The sequence below is a fragment of the Panicum virgatum genome, chromosome 8K (assembly GCF_016808335.1).
Source record: "Panicum virgatum strain AP13 chromosome 8K, P.virgatum_v5, whole genome shotgun sequence".
Classification (NCBI taxonomy): domain Eukaryota; kingdom Viridiplantae; phylum Streptophyta; class Magnoliopsida; order Poales; family Poaceae; genus Panicum; species Panicum virgatum.
Window position 1 is genome coordinate 9,649,650 of NC_053143.1, and position 23,415 is coordinate 9,673,064.

At 44.0% G+C, this 23,415-nt stretch overlaps 1 protein-coding gene across 1 annotated transcript; it reads right to left on the reverse strand.

Annotated features, from left to right (window-relative positions):
• Positions 1 to 313: 313 nt before the first annotated feature.
• Positions 314 to 4,644, reverse strand: LOC120645412 (wall-associated receptor kinase-like 6). Its single transcript, XM_039922197.1, has 5 exons — positions 3,660 to 4,644; positions 3,077 to 3,229; positions 2,050 to 2,991; positions 1,768 to 1,908; positions 314 to 1,687 (listed from the first exon to the last, which is right to left on the reverse strand). Exons 1-5 carry the CDS (start codon positions 4,627 to 4,629, stop codon positions 477 to 479), a joined length of 3,417 nt encoding a protein of 1,138 aa, XP_039778131.1. The 5' UTR covers positions 4,630 to 4,644; the 3' UTR covers positions 314 to 476.
• Positions 4,645 to 23,415: the final 18,771 nt, after the last annotated feature.

The window sequence follows — 23,415 nt, forward strand, 5'->3', positions numbered from 1 at the left end:
ACAGACGGACGCGAGCACTCTCAACGTGGCTGGGATGCTCTGCTTTGAGGTGGCTCTTCCGCAGCAGCAACTGCTAGGACATGCAGTGCACGCCAGGGAGCGGGAGCTGCACCAACCGCCAAGGGAATAAACACAGGAAAAGGGAGAACCAGATTTCATTTTCCAAACCTCACAAACAACACATCGCCTAATAATGACCATGACCCATAGTGCATAGTTTCCGCATTCTTTTCAGGGGAAAATTTTATTATACTGCCCTACAGCAAAGACAGAGCAAATCTAGTAATGCACCAACCCTGATCTGATTCTGGTACCAATTTTTTATTTGAGTGTAAAGCTGAATCATATTAATAACAAAACAAAAGCAATGGCAAGAATCAGAGGATCCCGCTAATATTATCATCACACTTCAAATTACAGATAGGAGAAGTTAACTAATCTCTAATGCTAATGCATAAGGCACAAAGCTCTCAATACTACCGAGGGTACCTTGCAGACATCATCATCGACTGCTCCAAACTGTATCTTCTGCTTGACTCTTCAAAACATTGTCCTTCTTTAGTTGATGAGGGACGGTTAATCACAATGCTATCATTTTCAGATTCTGCTGCTACCATATCATCTACTTTGTACTTTGTGGAACCACGGAGCCCCTCTAGTGTATGTTCCACTTGTCGCATCGTTGGCCTTTCTTCACCTCTCAGATTTACACAGGATGCTGCAAGTGCAGCAACTTCTTGTACTTCTTTACCTCCTTCCTCTGTAACTTGTGGGTCTATTATCTGAACTAGGTTTCCCTCAGCAATTAGTCCAACAAAATGGGCAACAAGTCCATCACCATCAGCAGACAAATATGAAAATGGTTTCTTCCTAGTGAGCAATTCCACAAGAATTACACCAAAACTATAGACATCACTTTTCTCAGTGAGGCGGCTGGTGTAAAAGTACATAGGATCCAAGTATCCTATTGTTCCCTGAACCCTTGTTGTCAATCCTGTTTTCTCAATTGGAATGTACCTTGAAGCTCCAAAATCTGATACTTTTGCTGTCAATGTGTCATCAAGAAGAATGTTACTTGACTTTATGTCCCTGTGGATTATTGGTATTGAAACTGCCGAGTGAAGATAGGCAATAGAAGTAGCTACTTCAGTTGCGATCCTCAACCTGTTACCCCATGATAGTGATCTTGGTCCTTCAACATGAAGGTGGTGGTAAAGGGTTCCATTGGAAATAAACTCATACACCAACAATGGGACCTCAGTCTCAAGGCAACATCCAAAGAGTTTGACCACATTCCTATGGTTGATCTGTGATAGGATTGCCACCTCATTTATGAACTCATCTATTTCTTTTTGGATGGTGATCTTTGACTTCTTAATGGCTACAACATGTAGATCCGATAAGATACCTTTGTAAACAGTACCGTGGCCTCCTCCACCAAGCTCACGAGCTCTATCGAAGTTGTTTGTGGCCTTTGCAAGCTCATCCACTGGTATGATCATCCTTTCTGCAATGTCTGCTTTTTGTGACATTAACTGCTGCAGCAACTGTCCACGGTTTTGCTTGAAGTACTTTTGTTTGAGTACTTTTACCCTATGCCGCTTAATTTTGCGGAGTACAAATATTATAATGAGAACCAAAAGTAGGACGGTCGGGGCACTAGCAACAGACAAACCAATGATTAAACCTGAAAAATGTATATACACATCATGGTACCATGCAGAAATCATCATTAAAACTTTATTACGAGGATCTAGTGGCAATCACCTGTGGGGGAGCAGCCACCGGGCTTGTAGGGGTTGCCATAGGATCCTCTAGGGCACCGGCACTCGTGTCCACCAGGAAAATTAATGCACTTGCCGAAGCACGGTTTGCCTGATAACGCCATGATGTGGCACTTGTCGATAACTATACATTTCCATCCAGAATGAGCAGTAGTTGAAGGCCCCAATAAACAAACATTGAGAAATTAAACATGCCCGTAAAACAAATACATCATCACTCATCAGAGGAGTAAGTAAGTACTCGAGTAAAATGATCAGTAGTGACCTTGGCATCCGCCGTCGAGGTAAGGGTTCCCCTGGTAGCCGGTGTTGCAGTGGCATGTGAAGCCTCCCCCATCATCTTGCTGGCAGACTCTGTCCTTGCTCTTGCAAAGCAGGCCAGTACTGGCTACGTCCCCGAGGCACGGCCCCAATGAGTAGTTGGCAGGAGCGGTGACGCCTTGCTTAACCGCCCATCGTAGAACAAGGGGAGATGCCATGTAAGAGAGCCACCAAAGGTCAGACCTATTTAAGATAACACCCCACTGATCAGTCAGCCCGTCTTCCGAGACGAGCGCGACCGCAAGCAACAGACTATTACGAAACTCCTGTCTGGTGGTTCCGTTAAGCCCTTTCATCTTCAAGCCCTTGGGCGTGCTACCCAGGGAGATAGGCGCATGGCAGCAGCCATCATGGCCGGAGCAGTACCCGCCATGGGGGTGCTGCGTCGAGACCAGCGGCCGGGCTCTATGATGATCTCCAACAATGATCTGTACGCTGCTGGAGCTGCAGGTGGAGGCGCAGTGGCTGATGCTATCAGTGGTCTTGTTGCTGCCTTTCCTTTTGTACAGGGTCGCCTGCAGGTCGCATCCGAAGAGGATGAGCTCGTTCCTCGTTGACAGCATGTAGGGCGCGCCAATGTCGGGGAGGTCGAAGTAAACAACCCACTCGGGCTGGGCACCGAAAGGGTCGGCGTCGAAGGTGTTGCTGGTGTGATGGATGACGCGCATCGTGGAGTTGGGTAAGAAGATCTCGATGACCTCAAGGGTGCCGTTCTTGTGGAGAAGTAGCCGCGGGGGACTGTAGCTCGTGTTGCAAGTGAGGTTGAAACCCGGCAAGTAGCACCCAGGGCTGATGCCGAAGGGGTACGGCACCCGCACGCCACCGCAGGTGGTGCTGCAGTTGGGCTTCCCTACCAGCGCCGGAGCCACCGTCGGCAACAGTGCATCTGCGTCAAATGCAAGAACTTAACATTTGTTGCAGCTGTTCGTGCAAGAAGTGCGTCGCTACAGCAGGTCGATTGTAATACTGACCTCTGGTACTGGAGCTAATCTTGAAGCAGCCACCTTTGACGCCAGGGTTGCCATATGTTCCAAACGGGCACCGGCAATCCATTGACCCGATCGTGTTGATACATTCACCGAAGCACCTACTCTCTTCATGTGGGAGCTTGCACTCATCGATATCTGCAGCCAAACCCAATCAACCGCACCAATTAATACATGGATGTTGGAAATCTATCTATCTATTTTCTATGCATTTCTGTGATAGTATAGTGGTGGGTAACTTAAAATACCTCCAAATTAAACGTACTTCTAGTTTCCCGCCACTGTCATTATTTAAAACAAAAATCCAGGTGACAAAATAAAAGGCAGAAACAACGACATAATTGGAATGCATAAATTTGTTGCACCTAGATGATGCATTTAAGGTTCAAAGTTTCAATTCAGTAATTAGGTAACTTAGTTCATAATTTATGATCAGTTTGTGTCAATAATATGACTGCTGGGTGTAGAATAAAAGCTAAACCTAAAATGTATATATAATATATATAATAATTCACTTGCTACTTGATTCAAGCGCAAACCAGCTAGTTAAGTAGGAGTAGCCACTAACCTTGGCACCCGCCCGGCAGATAAGGGTTGCCGTCATAACCACTGTCGCATTGACATGTAAAGCGGCCTTGTTCTCTGTACGAGCACCAGCTGTGTTCGCTCCTGCAGACCATGCGGCCTATGCCGCTGTCGCAATCTTGGTGCTGCGGCAGGCCCCGCGTGACGCTCCATCCGAGGAGAATGGGAGCCTCCTCCAGCCCGTCGTCGCCCAGCAGCCCGTTCGCGTCGACCCACCCCTCCTCCGCGACGAACACGTTCACCGGCTGCTGCAGGAGCAGCTCCGGGGCGTGGTTACTGTACAGCCACCTGGCCTGCACACCGTTGGGCAGACCGCTGAGGGAGATGGAAGCCTGGCAGCAGACGCCGGTGCGGGTGCAGTATTTGCTTGCCTCCGCCAAATTGTACATCGAGACGTACGCGCCGGGACCGTCCTCGCTGTCGATTATGGTGCAGAAGCTGGCGCAGCCGCCGATGATCCTGGGGGTCTTCTCCCCGATGTCCCCTAGGAGCGTCGCCACCACGTTGCAGCCGGAGACGACAAGCTCGTTTCTGATCGACAGTTGGTAGCCGTGCTCCGTGAAGCCTCGACCGAAGGAGGCGTTCCAACCATCAGAGGTGAGGTTGCCGGTTGCGTTTAGGACGAGGCCGGCACGCACGACGCGAACGGTTCCGTTGTTGAGGGAGATGTCGGTGACCCGGAGGGTGCCGTCGCCGAGGAGCAGCCGCGGTGGGCCGCTGCGGCTCGTGTCGCAGGTGAGGTTGAGCCCGGGCCAGTAGCAGTGCGAGGGCCCGAAGCCGAAGGGGTACGGCACGCTCACGTTCCCACAGGTGGTGCTGCAGTTGGGCTTCCCCATCACCGGCGCCTGCGGTGGCGGCGCCGCAGTTGCTGATGCGGCCGCCGGGAGCTGCAACAACACCACTATCAGCACCGCCGCCGGTAATAGCACAGATGCTGCAGAGGTTTGCGACATTGTGGCTAAAGAGTGTGTGGACTTATATTTGCTATAGCTGCTGCTTCTACTCCCAGACCCCGCACAGTGCGGGAAGCCTACGGCACTGGGTACGCTCTTTTTAGCTGCTGCTCCTACTGCAGTCTGCAGCAAAGACTCGCTCACAATGCAAGATGAGCTGGGCCTGCGCTCTTCGGCTAGCTAGCTAGCTGCATCATGCTGCCATTGTGCTGCAGCTAGTGAACTGTGGAGCACACAAAGGGCATCTATCTCTCTATATATAGATACATGGATATGGGTTCTCTAGCTAGTAAGCTGCGCGTTCCCGGCTATGGGGAGGTGGTGTGTTCTGATTACGACAGATCTCACCAACCACGCGAATATATGCCTCTACCCAGCTGCGTGTGCTAAACTTGAGAGAGAGTAGTTAGTTGATCTGCTAGCTGGTCACGAGAAGCGCACTTCGTCTAAACAAAGCAGGTGTCCAAACTCAGCGATCTGTGGATCCAACATGTTTATTTACAGGTGCCTGATTAGCACTGTGTGGTTTTTTGGCTGGGCATGGCGCGTGCAGTGATTCCTTGATCCAATCTAGGTATCAGACTTTTGAGATTGAACTCTCCAATCAATTGGCCACCCTCAGCTGTCCATCTCGGATCCAACGATCACAACAGTACATCTGCGGCGCTTAACCACCCTCCCCCCCCCCCCCCCCACCTCCGGCCATCATGGAGGCATGCATCCAGCCTCTCCTATCGATCAAATCGTCTGTTTATACATATATATGCCAAAATCAGAGGTCACTAATATGACTTCCCCTCTCTAATCATGCCAATCACTGCTAGAGTTCGTTGTTGGCCTTTTCTATTCATGTTTATCTTAGACCAGTCTTAATGGGAATTTCACGAAGAGTTTTATGGTATTAAATTTCATGCCACATCATTAATTTTGCTGACATCATGCTGGTTAGAAGAGAGGAGGGAGTTTCATAGGATACGAGTGGAGTTTTATCCCCATAAAACTCAGCCGACACAGTTATCTACTATTTATTCTTGGTAACTGTACCATAAAAATATGCACTGAGACTGGCCATAGGCATCTAAGCTCATAAGAGGAGCCAATAACAATAATACAACGAGGAATCCCACGTAGTAGGGGGCATTATGCAATGTGAAGGACGTGACCAATGCAAAGAGGACGACACTATTGCAGGGTACTTTCGTGGCAACTACGTACTATATACCAGCACAACTCGATCACCAAACACGCGCAAAAAGAAGTATGCACTTTGGAGCTACATGTGCAAGTTAATATATACCGTATGTTGGAGCCACATCTTGAACTTTGTAGAAAGATACCATGTGTACGTGGTTTTTGTATGCTTCATTGACGTTTAGCCTGACTAACAAGCTGGCTTCAAATTTTGTATAATTTTACTGAAGGATTAGCATGCTGCCGGTCCTGACCAAAGGTACCAGTTGCTTTTGCAACCGGTAATGATGCCAGCAGCTGGTACCTTTGGCCAGCGACGATCAAAGGTATGGTGTTTGGTACCGGGTTAAAGCATTATCCGGTACCAAAACCCCAGTATAGGCACCGGTTAGTGCCACCAACCGGTACCAAAAGAACAAGGAGGAATATGTACCGATTGGTGGCACCAACTGGTGCCTAAAGGGCGGACAATGGCACCGGGTTTTGACATGACCCGGTGCCGCCACGTGCCCACAACAAAGGCACCGGTTGGTAACTTCAACCGGTGCCTATGCCTTTTGTTTGGCACCGGTTGTTGAGCACCAACCGGTGTCTTTGAGCCACGCCTATAAATACCCCAACACCTCCCCCACCAAGCTGCCGTGAACTCACTGTTCATGGCAGCTGAGTGAGGGGAGGGGAGACGAATTTTTATTTTTTTCAAAAAAGGTTAGTTATTTTTCTCCATAACTTAGCAATTGGTTTTTAGAAGCAGTTATCACTTAATTTAGTTTATACATGTGATAATTATTTTTAGTTGTAGCATTTTATTGTAGTTATATGCGTTATCAATTTATTTGATATGTGAATACTATCAAATTATTGTATTTATATGTTTTATCAATTTATTTGATAAGTGAATAGTATCTATTTATTATAGTTATATGCATTATCAATTATATATTTGAATTCAAATTTTGTATGGAAATATTATCAATTACATATGCAAGGGTGCTTTATTTAGTTCCCTTCAAAATTCCAAAACTTTACAAGATTCCACATTCGAGATGCATGCTGCGCCAATTCGAGACCCGCAGCTCAGCTAGGCCAGAAGGCCACATGCGTCGTTTCTTGTACAAAAAATAAAGTTCCATATAGAAAACAAAGTTTTTACATAGTCATGCAGTCGGAAGGCCATATGCATCGTTATAATTTTGTAGTTTAGTTTTATTAATAGCGTATTCAATATTAGTTATAAATTGGTAGTATGAATGAACTATTTGTACACTACAATGATGTATATAAATGTATTGTGGACCCAGATGAGCCGGCAATGGATGTACATGGCCGACCGGCGTTCAGAGGAGTTCATTGATGGCGTGCATGAATTCATAGAAGCGGCCGAGAAACACAAGTATGGCGGTTTCATTCGTTGTCCATGCAAATTCTGTAAGAATGAGAAGGATTACTCATCATCAAGAATCATCCACAGTCACTTGTTCAATAGTGGTTTCATGCCGAACTACTATGTTTGGACCAAGCATGGCGAAAGAGGAATTATGCTGGATAATAATGTAGAAGAAGAGGACAGGATTCCTGACTTTGCAGCCAATTAGAAGGCATTTTTCAATGACACTGCAATGGGTGAGCCTGAAGAAGATACTGAAAGATACGTTGTAGAAGATGATCTTGGTCAGATGCTGCGCGAAACTGAGGAAGGTTGCGAAACAGAAAAGGAATCGAGAGATCTGAAGCATATGTTGGAGGACTACAGAACATTGTTGTACCCTGATTGCAAACAAGACCAAAAGAAGTTGGGTACGACATTGGAATTGTTGCAATGGAAGGCATCAAATGGTTTGTCTGACAAGGGATTCGAGGAGTTGCTGAAACTTATAAAAAACTTACTCCCTAAGGGTAACACCTTGCCGGCGACAACATACGAGGCAAATAAAATTGTTTGTCCTTTAGGATTAGAGGCACAGACGATACATGCTTGTCCTAATGACTGCATCCTATATCGAGGTGAGTATGAAAATTTGGATGCATGCCCTGTATGCAACGCATGCCGGTATAAGATCCCTCAAGATGATCCAGGCGACGTTGAGGGGATGCGTGTCAAGAAGAGGGTGCCTGCCAAGGTGATGTGGTATTTCCCTCTAATACCACGTCTGAAACATTTGTTCATGAACAAAACGAATGCAAAATTGATGCGATGGCACATAGAAGAACGTAAGCAAGACAATATGTTGAGACACCCCGCTGATGGGTCGCAGTGGAGAAAAGTGGATAGAACATTCCCAACATTTGCAAATGATGCGAGGAATATAAGGTTCGGCTTAAGTACGGATGTCATGAATCCTTTCGGTGAGCAGAGCAGTGGCCATAGTACCTGGCCTGTGACACTCTGTATATACAACCTTCCTCCCTGGTTGTGTATGAAGCAGAAATTCATTATGATGCCGGTGCTTATCGCCGGCCCGAAGCAACCCGGTAACGATATAGATGTGTATCTGAAACCATTGATTGAGGATCTTCTATTGTTGTGGAAAGAGGAGGGTGTTCGTATGTGGGATGCGCACGCAAAGGATTATTTTAACCTTCGTGCATTGCTTTTCGTAACCACCAACGATTGGCCAGCACTAAGTAACCTCTCCGGACAATCCAATAAGGGTTATAGAGCATGCACCCATTGTTTAGAAGAAACCGACAGCACGTACCTCAAGCACTGTAGGAAGATCGTGTATATAGGTCATCATCGATTTCTTCCAATCAAGCACCCATTAAGGAGGAGGCATGCTCACTACGATGGAAAGGCAGATCATCGTACCAAGCCTAGGCACCGTTGTGGGAAAATGGTGTTTGAAATGGTCAAAGATATAAAAGTAGTATTTGGAAAAGGACCCGGCAGCAGATCAGTGCAGAGTGATGATGGACGTGCACCTATGTGGAAGAAGAAGAGTATTTTTTGGGAGTTACCTTATTGGGAAGTCTTAGATGTCCGCCAAACAATTGATGTGATGCACCTAACAAAAAATCTTTGTGTGAACCTTCTAGGCTTCCTTGGTGTCTACGGTAAGCCAAAGGATATATTGGAAGCGCGGCAAGATCTTCAACGTATGAAACATCGGGCCGCCCTACATCCAGAAAAAAGGGATAAATGATGTCATTATCTAGGTCCCATCATGCTACTCTTAGTAAGGAAGAGAAGCAAACTATGTTCGACTGTTTGAACAGTATCAAGGTCCCATCAGGCTACTCTTCGAATATAAAGAGGCTACTGAACTTGAAAGAGAGGAAATTCACACACGTAAAGTCCCATGATTGTCACATGTTGATGACACAATTGATTCCAGTTGCACTTAGAGGTATTCTACCAGCTAATGTTCGAGCAACAATTATAAAGCTATGCGCCTTTTTCAACATAATTTCTCAGAAGGCAATCGATCCATCGAGTTTAAGCAGGCTACAAGAGAATATTGTTCAAAGTTTAGCCAGTCTTGAAATGATATTTTCTCCATCATTCTTCAATATTATGACGCATCTTATAGTTCAGCTGGTCAAAGAGATTGGTATTCTCGGTCCTGTTTTTCTTCATAATATGTTCCCTTTTGAACGATACTTTGCAGTCCTAAAGAAATACGTTCGTAGTCGGGCTCGTCCAGAAGGAAGCATTGCGAAGGGTTACGTCACAGAGGAGGTTATTGAGTTTTGTGTTGACTATGTGGAAGAACTCTGCCCAATTGGGATTCCAGTATCACGTCATGAGGGGCGGCTGATTGGAAAGGTCACACTTGGAAGAAAATCAGTAAATGCCACAGATCATGCCACGTTGAGCAAAGCACATCTCACAGTTCTGCAACAATCAGCCTTGGTGGCTACATACATGGAGGAGCATATGCAAATTGTGCAAAGCATATACCCTTTGAAGTCTGAGACATGGATTACAAAACATCATAACGATACATTCGCCACCTGGTTGCAGAAGGAAGTCATGGCCAACGATCAAATTCATGAGCAGCTAGCTTGGCTGGCTAGGGGTCCGGCAAATTCAATCCTGATTTACCAAGGATATGAAATTAATGGTTACACATTTTATTCAAGAGCCCAAGATAACAAGAGCACCAATCAAAATAGTAGTGTCCCTATAGATGCCACCGACTCTAGTGGCCAAACGAACTCATATTTTGGTTACATTGAAGAGATCTGGGAACTCGACTATGGGCCGTTGAAGATACCTCTATTTCGTTGTCAATGGGTTAAACTCACAGGAAAAGGTGTCGATATCGACGAGTACGGAATGACAACGGTAGACCTCAAAGAGCTTGGCTATCGAGACGAACCATTAGTCCTAACTAAAGATGTCACTCAAGTTTTCTATGTGCAGGACATGTCTAGCAATCCGAGAAAGGACAAGTCCAAAAATAAATCAAGTTTTGTAGGTGCCGGAGATGAGCCAAAGCGACATATTGTTCTGGCAGGAAAAAGGAAAATTGTGGGATTCAACGATGTCACAGATGAAGAAGAATACAATAAAGTTGAAGATATGACTCCGTTCGCAGTGGAGGTTAACACAAGTATTCTTTTAGCCGAAGAGGAGGCTCCGTACGCACGTCATGATCATAATGAAAGGACGATTGTAAAGCGAACCATCGTTAATATTCCCTTAGTTGAATGATTATGTCTTGTAATATTTTCTGTGAACATTATCAGATTTCTTATACAATGAATTGATTTATTGGGCAATTAAATGATTTATTATGCAATTATTTGATTTATTATGATTTATTTTGCAATTAAAATGATTAGTTATGAACCTAAATGATTTATCATGTAGTAATTAAAATTATTGTGCATTTAAATGATTTATTATGCAATTATTTAATTTATTATGCAATTAAAATAATTAGTTATGCACCTAAATGATTTATTATGTGGTAATTAAAATTATTGTGCATTTAAATGATTTATTATGCAATTATTTGATTTATTATGATTTATTATGCAATTAAAATAATTAGTTATGCACCTAAATGATTTATTATTTAGTAATTAAAATTATTGTGCATTTAAATGATTTATTATTCAATTAACTAATTTATTAGACGATTAAATGATTTATTAGGCTATTAATGCAATTATTTGACTATTAATTGATTTACTAAGCATTTATCAGATTTATTATTCAATTAACTAATTTATTGGGCTATTAATAAGTCAATTAACTAATTTGTTGGGCCATTAACTCATTCACACACACAATAATTGATTTATTAGGTATAATATTTTTTTCGAATATCATGAAGCAATATTTGATTTATTGGGCAATTAACAGATTTATTAGAGAACCAGAAAAGGGAAAAGAAAAGAAACAAAAAAGCCTTAGGTACCGGTTCGAATTTTGAACCGGTACTTAAGGCTGCCTAGTCCAAAAAAAAGGGGGTTGAGGAGTTTCGAACCGTGGCCGCGGCGAACAAAATACCCAGAGTTACCATTGCGCTATCGAGTAATTTTAGTTAGATTGTCGCCAACAAGCAGGGAAAGCAAATGTCATGGAAGCCTTAGGCACCGATTTTCGTTCCCCACCCGGTGCCAAAGGGGAATTTCAGTTCCCGCCTGTTGGGCACCTAAGGCACCGGGTGGGAGGTCACCCGGTACCTAAGGCATTCCTTAGGCACCGGTTGGACCGGTGACTAAGGAATGCCTTAGGTACCGGGTGACTTTATCACCCGGTGCCAAAGGCTTCCACCATATAAGCACCGGCCCTCTCCATCTTCCTCCACTCGCTGCCGCCCTCCGCCGCCGCCCGGCCCATCCGCTCCCACCATTCGACCACGCCATCGCGCAACCCGTCTGCCTCGATGCCCCTGTGCACTTCTCGACCGCCGCCTCAACGACGCCCCCTGTCCCCTGCACGCCGCCGCCGCCTCGTCCCCTGCGCACCGCCGGCGGGCCATCCCCTGCGCACCGCCGACCCCATCCGAGCCCGCGCACCGCTTCGCGCTTCGCCTCGACATCGTTCGCGATCACGTTCGCGCGCTGGTAAGGCCACGCCGTCCCGTTTCCACCTCACCTCGCCGCGGTTCGCGCATCCGCCATGGCCAAGCCTCGCCGGAACCCTAATCCGGCCGCGGTTCGGGGGGAATAGCTTCGCCTCGTGACTCTGAACGTGATGCACTAGCTGGTTTGGCTCGCCATCGCTTAGACCCGCGTGTTCGCCGTCGAACCGCGCTGCCGTGCCGCCATTGTTGCCGACGAGCTCCGTCTCGTCACTCCAGCCTAGGGTATTGTAGCTCGTTGAGTTCGCGGTCAAGAGAGGAGTCGAGTGCTGCCGTTAGTTTTGCCGGAGACCTCGCCGACAGCGAGTTCCGCCATCGCCATCGTCATCCTCCCTGTTCCCCTGTCCCTGTCTCGCTGTCCGGTGGGGCCCAGAGTCAGCGGGACCCACCTGTAAGTGACCGGCAGTGTAAAAGAAAAGGAGAAGTTTGTTTTTATTTCTTGGTTTCCTTGCAAAAATCACAGTTCAAAATGTAGGGCTCCAAATTGAGTCAAATCAATTTTGTTAGTCTTCTTAAGTCCAGTACTACATGCTAGAAATATAAAACTTGGTCATTACTATGGTAAATTTAATTGTTTAGATTTAATCTTGAATCTACAATTTTCCTTATTAAATTCATAACTGCTATTCATAACTGCTATTTTATACTAAGTTCTAAAATTGTTCTCCTTATGAGCTTTGAGACATGAGCTCTATAAAGTGTAGTTAGCTTTAGATAATTTTTTTTCTAAACCAACTAATGGACTTTACCTCATGCTTTTAAAATATTAAAGAGAGAATTTAGGTACAAGTGTACAATTTAGTTATTAGAGAGAATTTCTATTATTAGTCTTATGTATAGTGTACAATTTTTCATTATATATAGTGTATAATTTAGTTATAGAATTTAGTTATTAGAAAGACTTTATTTAGTCATGTATTTAAATAGAGAGTGAATAATGCTTGTATTTATGTATTTATCATGTATTTCTGTAACTCATGTATTTTATCATGTAACTCATGTATTTATCATGTAACTCGTGTATTTCTGTAACTCATGTATTTATGTATTATGAATTCTTCATTCTTAATTATGAAATCAAACACGATGCTCTCTCCTTCTTAACGACATCTTAACGGTGATCGGTCTCTCGCTAACTCTCGTTGTCTCCTTGTCCCCGACGCTCTCTCACTGTCTCCCCACCGACGCTCGGTCTCTCACTCACACACGCGCACACACACACACACACACACACACACACACACAAACACACACTCACTCACACACCCACACTGACTCACACACACACTAACTCTCTCTCTTTCTCTGTCCCACTAACACACAAACACACACACACACTGACTCACACACACAATCACTAACTCTCTCTCTCTTTCTCTGTCCCACTAACACACACACACACTGACTCACACACACACACTCACTAACTCTCTCTCTCTCTTTCTCTGTCCCTCTAACACACACACCCACACACACTCACAAACTCTCTCTCTCTCTCTTTCTCTGTCCCTCTAACATACACACACACTCTCTCTCTCAAACACGCATATTTGTTCAAAAAATTGAATTCTCCTACTTAATTTAAGGATGGACACATACTCTAACACATTTTTACAGTTTCAGTTAAGGATGGACCCCTTCGGTGATGACGAGGTCGCCGAGCAATACATGTTGGACGCAATAAACGAAGATACGAGGGCCAACACCACCCAGCCAATCGCTGAAGAAGATGCTCAGACAGCTGATTTATTCCTAAATATGTCTGGAGATGCCGATGAAGAAGATGATGACTTTGCGCCGCCGCCCAATCAATAGCAACATGTTCCAGTACGAATCTTAAAACTATATGCATGGTGACTTCGGTAGATTAGTTTTGCGATTAACATATATCTTTTCTGTAATTTAGTCGACCTCCGCATCGACTTCGTTGAGCCAGTCAAAAGGGAGACGCCGGCCAACTAAGAAAATGGAGGGAAGACAGGTCGTCACAGAAGTGGACGTAGAGGGCTGTCCAAGTGCTCCAGAGGCTGCTAGCACAAAATTTGTCAACCAATGTGGGGTTATTGTTCGGGCAAGAATTCTGATCACCACAAGACTATGGAAAACGAGCAAACCTGAAGAACAGCAACACGCCGTGCCTGCACATCAGAAGGAAATGCTATGGGCAGAACTCAAGGATATGTTCACTCTTCCTGAAGGAGTTGACCAAGAACTTATGAAGAAATGTTACTTGAAAAAGATGGCCCTTGCCTTTATAACTTTCAAGAAGAAGTTGTACATCAATTACATCAAGAAGGATAAGGAGCCGAACTGTGACGATCTTCCTCAGGTTAAACCATACTGGGAGGAGTTCAATACAAACTATTAGAGGTAGCCCAAGAAAAATCCGAACAGGCCAAGGTGAATGCAGCAAATAAGAAGTACAGCCACCACCTTGGGACTGCCGGGTACAAGAAGTCAGTTAAAAAATGGCAGAAGATGGTGCAGGACCTTATGGATAGAGGCATCAGGCCGACGACTTGGGATTGGCTGCATAGATCCAAGTGGTGGTTATTTGCTAATGGCGTGACACTAAACCAGTTGGATGGAAGTTTGGTCGTGCCCGAGCATATGCAAGAAGTGTCCCGCGATCTAGTCGCTGCAATAGATGAGACCCAACAAGGAACATTCCAGCCTCAAAGGGAGAATGATGAGCTGACAAGGGTATTAAAGAATCCGGAACACCCTGGATGAGCCCGCGGCATCGGCGTGGTCTCATGGAAAGTTGCTTGGGCCAGAGATTCCTCTTACAAGACTCACTGAAAGAGCAAAGCTGAACAGGAAGAGAAATTTCGTGCCATACAAGAAGAGATGAACAGGAAGTATGCGTCCTTGGAATCTCAGATGGACGCCAGGGTCAATGAGGCAAGTGCAGCTAGATCTGAGCCAAAGGGCCACTGCTGGGTCGCACTCGGATGTTGTGATAAGCCCGGCCTCTCAGCGATGCAGCAGCTGTGCATCCACGGCGGCGCCCGACGTACAAGCGGAACAACAACCCCAGATTGAGCCAACGGCGGTAGATGACCAGAGGTATCTAGTGGATGATGTCACCATGCCGACACCGTGCGAGCTTCATGTGCAAGCAAAAAATATATCCATTCATGTCGCATACGGGTCAGCCCTGCCCCTGAATCCTTCTACTACAATTCATGGAAGGCCGATACCCCCTGGCTACACCTCCATCACAGTCGAGCAGATAGTTGGAAACAATGAGGATCTTGAGCTCGACTTCGTTGGAGGGGATGGAGAGAAGACATTGGGAGACGCACTGCACGGGGTCGTTCTATGGCGCAAGGTCGACATCAAACTTACTGCAAGCACAACGGCTCCCGTGCAGACCGATCGCCCGTCTCCGCGGCCTCCCTCACCGCTGTCCCCACAACCAACTCCTTCACCACCGTCTCCGCCGGCGCAAAGGGCCACGAGTACTCCAACTCCTCCTGCACCAGAAAAAGGAAAGAAAAAGACAGCCCTCCCAGCGGCTGGACCCTCAAAGAAGAAGCAGAAAACGGTCGAAAGAAAATTAACCTACGAGAAAGCCGCTGAGGAGTTAGAAGAGGAGACTGCTCGATATATAAAAGAACATTTGAAGCCTAAGGTCCCCCTGCCGAGCGAAAAGGTAGCTCTAGAACTAGGGAAAAAGCTTCTCGCAAACCTAGACAACCCACCAAAACCGAAAAGCTTACCCTCGGACTATGATCGTACTCTGACAAAGGCACACAAGGTGAGAAATCTGAAGAAAAAAAGTGGGAAGACCATTCCTCAGCTTGGCACACAACAAAAAGAACTCGAGCCTCTCCGGGTGCCAGGGTTGCCACTCCTACACCCGACGGACGTACAACTCTAGGCGGACCTACAGGCCGCGATATTTGTTTCTGAAACTGGATTAACGCTAGAGGAGGCAATGTGGCAAGTGGAGGCAGAAATCCCTGTCGCTCCCGTTCTTACTCCATTCCAACATGGAAAACCTTTTGTCACTGAGGAAGCGGAGAAAAGACTAGGCACGCAGATGTTCAATTTGCATAGATGGTACCTGTGAATGTCGAATGACGAAGGGAAAATGTTTGGAGTCAAGTATCGTGACCATGATTTCTTCCGCGGGGAGGGCAACTTCTGGGTGTACTTCGAAAATTTATATCACATTTATCATCGACAAGCCCTCGACGCCTCTATCATCACCATTTGGGTTTTGTAAGTATCACTTACATCTACATTAATACTTTTTGTTAACAAGAACATAATTATATATGTGTATTATAAAATTTCTATTGTATCGTTTAGACAGGAGACCCAAAGAAGCTGAAAACATGGATGGCACCATTAGATCGGCTTCATGTCTCCTTTGCTAGTCAACCAGAAAGTGCTCAACGAAAATTACAAGGAAACGTGCCAAAACATGTACGATTCGTTGACTAGGCAAAATTACAAATTTTATATATTCATACCATACAACTTTGGGTAAGCCTTGGTTGACTCAATCCTCTGTTATATTACTAAATAAATATTAAGTCATCTAATGCATGTATGTATATATCTTATCTATATCTGCAGTTATCATTGGATTTTACTCATACTTTCCGTAGAGACCGGCAATCTTATAGTCTTTGACTCAATGAGAAATCCAAAGTCCGCAATCCAACATATCCTAGACCCCTTGAACAGGTAAGTTCAGTTTGCACAATCAAATCCTTTTTCTGTTAATAACAATTCCTGAATATCAAACTTAACTTTGAGCACAGGGTTTGGAAAAAAATTGTGAAAAATAACAAAGGACGTGGTCAATGGAGGCCCGAACTGAACGTTAACATGGATTATCCTGTATGTTGATTCATAAAGATTTGTCTAGTTAAGTATATAATCCCAAATTGTTCTAAATTGAGTAATTTATTTGTTTCTCCCTAAGTGTGCGAGACAATAATAAGGAACTGATTGGTGCGGGTACTATGTATGCGACTACTTGCACATCATGACTCCATGCGGAAGGCTACTGATGAAGACACGAGAGTACGTCCAAACCGTTCACTAGTATATTTTCATAATTGTACTAAAGCACATGATGTTAATCTTTTTTTCCTAAATGATAGATGTCTCAAATGGGGGATGAATGTTACTCTACTGATCGGATCAACGCCGTGTGCGAGCAGCTCGCCGGATTCATTTTGAACGAGATCTTGGATCCTAGAGGCGAGTTCTACCACGACAGTCACATCCATAGAGGACTTCCATCGACCTCCTGAGGGGACCAGTAGTTGGACTACAAACATGACTTGTACATTTGTAAATATTTCTAAACGTGATGTCTTGATGTTTGTATATTTGTAAATATATTAGTTCATCTAATTAGCTTAATTATATGCTCGCATTTCACTTTTAGTTAGTTTCAGATATTCTTTGAAAATGAACACATACGTACGACCAATGAACGTATACTACTGTAGAGCTCGAGTGCGTTTAGGAATTATAAAAGAATAAATAGTAATAAATAAAACAAACAAAACTGGAATACAGGAAAAAAAGGGAAAAAGTCATTGGCACCGGTTGGAAAGACCAACCGGTACCAAAGGGGCTGCCACCTTGCGTCAGCGTGGCAGCCGCTTTGGCACCGGTTGGTCTTTCCAAGCGGTGCCAATGGAAGCCTAAGGCACCAGGTTAAATACCCGGGGTCTTAGGGAGACGCCATTGGTCTCGGTTTGGGGGAACCGGTTGGAAAACCGGTGCCGAAGGGTGTTTACAACCGGTTCTCATGGCGTGTTTTCTAGTAGTGTAAGTCAAACGCGTAATCTAGTTTACGAAAACTATAAGTAGTCCATGCAAGCACCTGGTTTTGCAAAATTCACTGTTTCACACACCCTCGTTTAGTTGGTTCCATTAATTAGTTTACATGTGCTACTCATCTTACTATTACTAATTGGAGGCTCCGTTTGAAGGCTCCACGTGAAGCCACCTAGGATCCTAGGTGGACATCCTAGAAAATAAGAGAAATTAAAGAAATTTTTACGTGAAGCCACCTAAGATCCTCGGTGGACATCCTAGAAAATAAGAGAAATCAATAAAATTCTTTAAAAAACATCTAGCCATCAATCTATATAATTTAATTATAATAGCCTTTGGATCTAAACACATCCACCCATACAGCACCTAGCTGAACGCTGAACAGACGGAAGCAAAGCTCCCCAAGTAACGGATGCAGTTTAATATTGAGTGATTTCCTTATATCTCATCGTTATTTGAATCATAGAGAATCTATCTCGATGGCTAATCTCTATCTCCAACTAACAAACATAAAAGGATGGCTCCAAAACCAGATCACGTAATCACGTGCGAGTCTCTATCTCCAAGGCTAATCTCTATCTCCAACTAACAAACATAAGAAGGAGATTTCCAAAACCAGATTACGTAATCACGTGCAAGCACACCACTGTTCGTCCACCGGCAGGAACATACGTTGGAGCTGTTCATCGACTCCCCACCAACAGGAACATACGCCGGCCGTTCTAACGTCGCTTCGATCAACACATAGGTACGCTGGCCGTTCTAACGTCGCTTCGATCAACACAAAGGTAAGCATGTTGAATCAATACCGAACGAAAGACACATGCAATTAGTTTAGTGTCAACTAATGTCGCTTGAAATTCTAGATTCATTTCATCATCTCGCAATGGTATTACTCTTTGTATAGAAAATAGTTCAATTTTACATTCCTTTCTGAATATATCTCACAAGATCGTTGTTCTTTTCTAATGGTTGTAGTCCCATATTTGTGTATATGATAACTTTTGTATAGAAAAATAGCTGAATTTGATCCATCACCACCTTGCTGATGCTGTTGAACAAGTCGCAATGGTGAGCAAAACATTAAGTGAAATTAGAACAGGAAAAGAACTTTAGAATATCAAGGCAAGGGTAACCAGAGTATGGGTAGTGGTGAACAATTAAGTCTTGACATGATCCTTATTGATCAGCAGGTATAATAGTATTTCACTATTATTGCAATTTTTTAAATTTTTTAGTTTATAAAAATTATTAATGATGATGATAAATCAGGGAACCATGATATACGGAATTATCAATAAGACCTATATGGAAAAGTTTAAACCACTAATTGAGTAAGGTAAATAAACCATCTTATGATGCCATAAAAAAAATAACACGTACAACAACCACAGTAAATTCAATCGATTATTTATCTTGATAAATTTTTTAACAAAATGTAATGTCAAAATCACCATCAAATGTATCCCGTGCGGTAATTCTACCTAATAACATTCTAAACATGCCGAAAGTGGCTAGGACGACGGCTAACCAAGCTAAGAATTTGCTGAGTACCTTACCTTAGCATCTCGAACACTGATTAGGGGCCGGCATGTGCCCTCGCTCAGGGCCGGACCAAAAAGAACATCACCACTACTAAGACTGGACAAAAAACTCGTAACTTGGTAGCTCGCTTGGTTCGGCTCGTTAGTGGCTCGGCTCAACTCGGCTCGTGAGAAAATATTATCGAGCCGAGCCAAGTATTTAGCTCGGTTCCTTAATGAGCCAGCTCGAGCTGGCTCGCGAGCTGCAACAAGCCGAAGCCTGCAGCCCAACTGTAATCTAAATAAGATTAAGCCCAATCAACCCATTGTACGAAAGGTGGCCCTCTCAATCTCTAGTTTTGTAACCGACTATTTGGCTTGCGATTGTGCTGAGCCACGGGTTTCTGAATAAAGCAGCGACAGTTATCATCAGAAAAAAAAAGTGGCCCTCTCAATCTCTACCGATCGACCCTCCCCGTTGCGACTATATGTCGCGCGTGTTGCAAAATCTTCATCTATCGCCTGAAAGGAAGCGATCAGATGGGCCACTATCATGGAAAATCGGCCCAATAAATTTCTAACAGCCCAACTTACAGTCCATTTGTATGTAGTTTGGGCTGGCTGCGCTACGCATAGGTTGTTGTAGTTTGGGCTGGCTGCGCTACGCATACTGCATGCATGCCAAGCTTTAGAGTTTTTTCTCTTTCTTTTTTCTCTTTTCTAAGTTTTTTCTTTCTTATTTCTCTCTTCTTTACTTTATTTTTAATCTAAATGTAGATAATTCTTCTATAATCTGTCTAGTCCTCTGATATGGAAATAATCCTAATGTGCATATACGGAGTATTCTTTATTTTTCATCTTCTCATTGAATATTTGTGGGTTGTTAAAGGCAATTATCTTGTATCAAAGATATTCAATGGTTTATTTTGAAATCATAATTAGGCATGCATGATAGTACTGGTGGCGTCATACCACTCCCCACTTGGTCTATTCTTCCCTAGTTTTGCCTTTTTTCCTCAAACTTAATAAGACGTGTGAGAAAAATTATCTATACATGTCATTGAGAAGTAGTACCTTCATCAATATATTCCTTTGATTCTTTTTGTTTTTTGACACATAACTCATATACCACTAAGAGTGGGCGACTAGCTCATTGTTGCTGCTATTATAGCATAATTTGAGGATGATCCGTGGTGCTCTTAGTCCTTATTCGGTGATTCAGTAACTTATTGAAACATACTATATAGCAGGCACATAGCGAACAATTATGTGTCTGTGTATATCTATTTGTTCGCAATGTCAAATTATTTGTTCTCCTTGTAGATTAAATTGTTCCGTGATGTTGACTCATTTATTCGTGATATTCATTTTTATTATTTATTCTATAAATTAAATGTTCATTATGTGTAATATTTTTGTTTGTTGTATATTATTATTTGTTCGTTATGTTTAATTTTTTTGTTCGTAGACATAATTATTTATTCGTGTTGTTAAAATATTTATTCCCAGTTGCCGAAATTAATAATCAAGAATTGAAAAAAAATAAATTTTTAAAATATCGTGCAAAATATAGGCAAGTGTGATCTTGTTTTGAAGATCTTGTCATAAAAAAGAGAATGGTATAATTCAAATTTAATTTGGATGCACGGTTTAATATCTATAGCTTTTTTTAGTTTGGAATTTGAATGCACGTGAGTCACATCATCGACATCATCATCTCTGTCCTCTTATGCATGCACAGAATCTCTCCACTTATTAAAAAATAGTATGCCTAAGTAATTGGGCCTACTTTCTGCCCAAATCACCATCCGCTCTCTGTGCTCCACTTCAGGCGATGGTTCCGGGTACTATCACCCGAAGCGACGCATAGTCGCGCCCCTGGAGCCCCGTCCACTCTCTTGTGCCCTGCTCCAGCCCCGTCCCCAGGTCGCCGCCCGCCGCACAAGAGTGCCGGGCACTCGCCTCCCTGGCTCCCCGCCCTCTCCTCCAGCTCTCCCTGGCCGCTGGCCGGCCAGCGCTAGAGGCCGCCGCGCCATGCCCTGCGGCCCCATGTAGCCGTGCCAGGCTCGACGGCCAACACCCCGCTGTTGCCTCCCGTGGGATGCGGCCATGAAGAGAAGCGTGGGCACGAGAGTCGCCTGCTTCCCATCCTGCCCGTGCGCCTCCCATCCTCCCTGTCCTCGCCTCTGGCTCCCCATAGCCCCGGTGTTCAGCTGGCAGCAGGCGGCGGCGCGTGCAGCCCGCGCGCGCCAACCTCGACCTGAACGCACTACGAGCCCCCTCCCCGCAGGCTGTGGCCATGGAGAGGAAGTACCGCCAGCATCCAACAGTACAATCTCAAGGAGGAAGAAGGCTGGGAATTCTTCGATCTGGCTCGTGAGCTAATCGAGCTAGCAAACGAGCCGAGCTGAGCCTAAGTTCTAGCTTGTCACAATAACGAGCTGAGCCGCCAGCTCGCTATCTTAACGAGCTCGAGCTGAGCCGAGCCAAGCCGAACTAGCTCGATATACAGTCTTAACCACAACTACACGCATTTGCGCCGTGTGCGCACTCAATGTGCATGATTTTTTTCTTTTATCCTTTTTCTTTAAAAAAAATCTACCACTGTTTCTTTTATTCTATATCTTATCCCTTTTTCTATTTGTTACAACATTTTCTTTTATCATTACTACAAAAGTACAAATAGGCATGTTCAAATTGACCATGGGAAGACATACGGCCGGAGAAGGGACAGAGCCAGCGAGTAAATGTGAGCGAGATGGCTAGAAAGTTGACGTAGAACTGCCTACAGATTGACAGATTGAGCTAATTGGTATCTGTTACAGGGGCACAATTTAATCATACTAGCAGCACAAAAGCAACTGTACATTTCCTATCGGTATTTCACTTTCCAGTAGTGTGCACAATTTAACCGACAGGAATATTCTGCTTTCCAGTAGTGTGTAAGCAACAGACTTCGTTCTATGATAAGGTACGTTGGCAACATCATCATTTCCTGCTCCAAACTGTATCTTCTACTTGACACTCCCAGCTCGTTGCCCTTCTGCCTGATTCTCGAATTTCTATGCTACCGTATCATCATTCTTACACTTCTTGGTACCCCTAAAACGCTTAGTGTATGTTTCACCTGCCGAATTGTTCCCTTTTTTCTCGAATTATGTAGGTGACTAAGTTGTCTGTGTATTATAGAAAAAAAAACGAAAATATTGGGTGCAAATAACCGTCTCGGTGGAAACATAACAACACCTTAAACATCATACTTATAAGTATTCAAAATAATTGAAAAGATGCACATCCATAGTGTGCCCATTGATGTACTTTGTGCATAAGTTGGGATGCAAATGCAATCTAGAAACAAGTCAAACAAAAATAAAAAATTTAATGTTCATGAGGCACTAGAAGTCAAAATTCCCAGGAATTTGTCTTGTAATGCACATGCACATAGAATTATTAATTTTCATATGAATTTTGCTAAAGGATTTAGTCAGAAAATACAGCTAGTAACACACTATGTATGGGGATTGTTTCAATTTTTTTGAATATTTGAAAGTATGGTTTTTGAATGATTTTCACATTTCTGCTGAAAAAGTGGTTTGCACTAAATAATTTTCCATAAGAAACATCTCATTACATTGACATACTCGTGCCACAAAAAGAAGATGAAGAAAATAAAAAGTGCTGGCCTATGGCCTTGTAAAAAACACTAATAATATCTTTCGACTAATAGTTAGTGAGCACATCCTATTGACTTGTACCAAAAACTAAGTGCAGAGGGACCAGAGAGAACCCAACCCCTTCACACCTGCTTTAATCAATAGCTATGCATCATCAATGATCTACTGGATGACCACATAACTTGAGGACAATAATACTGTAAAGTTTATGATAGGTAGTCTTTTTTTCCAAGAAAATATTATGATTTCTTTTCAAATTTAGCTTAAAGTGGGCCCATGCTTGCTCATGCCAAAAGGGACCAACAAGGCCCATGGATAAATGGGGGGATACTAATGAGTAAAAGCATATCGCTAAGTGGTAGAAACGGCTGAACATTATAGCCCCCACCTCTGTTTTCCCCACTTCATCTTCCATTTTAATTCCTTCCATTTCATTTCATCTCTTCTTCCTCCTTCCTTCCTCCTACCAGTGACGAGAACCTCCAACGCCGTCGGGTACATCAACATAAAACTGAGAAGGAAAGACACCTCCGCCCCTCCTTGATGGCT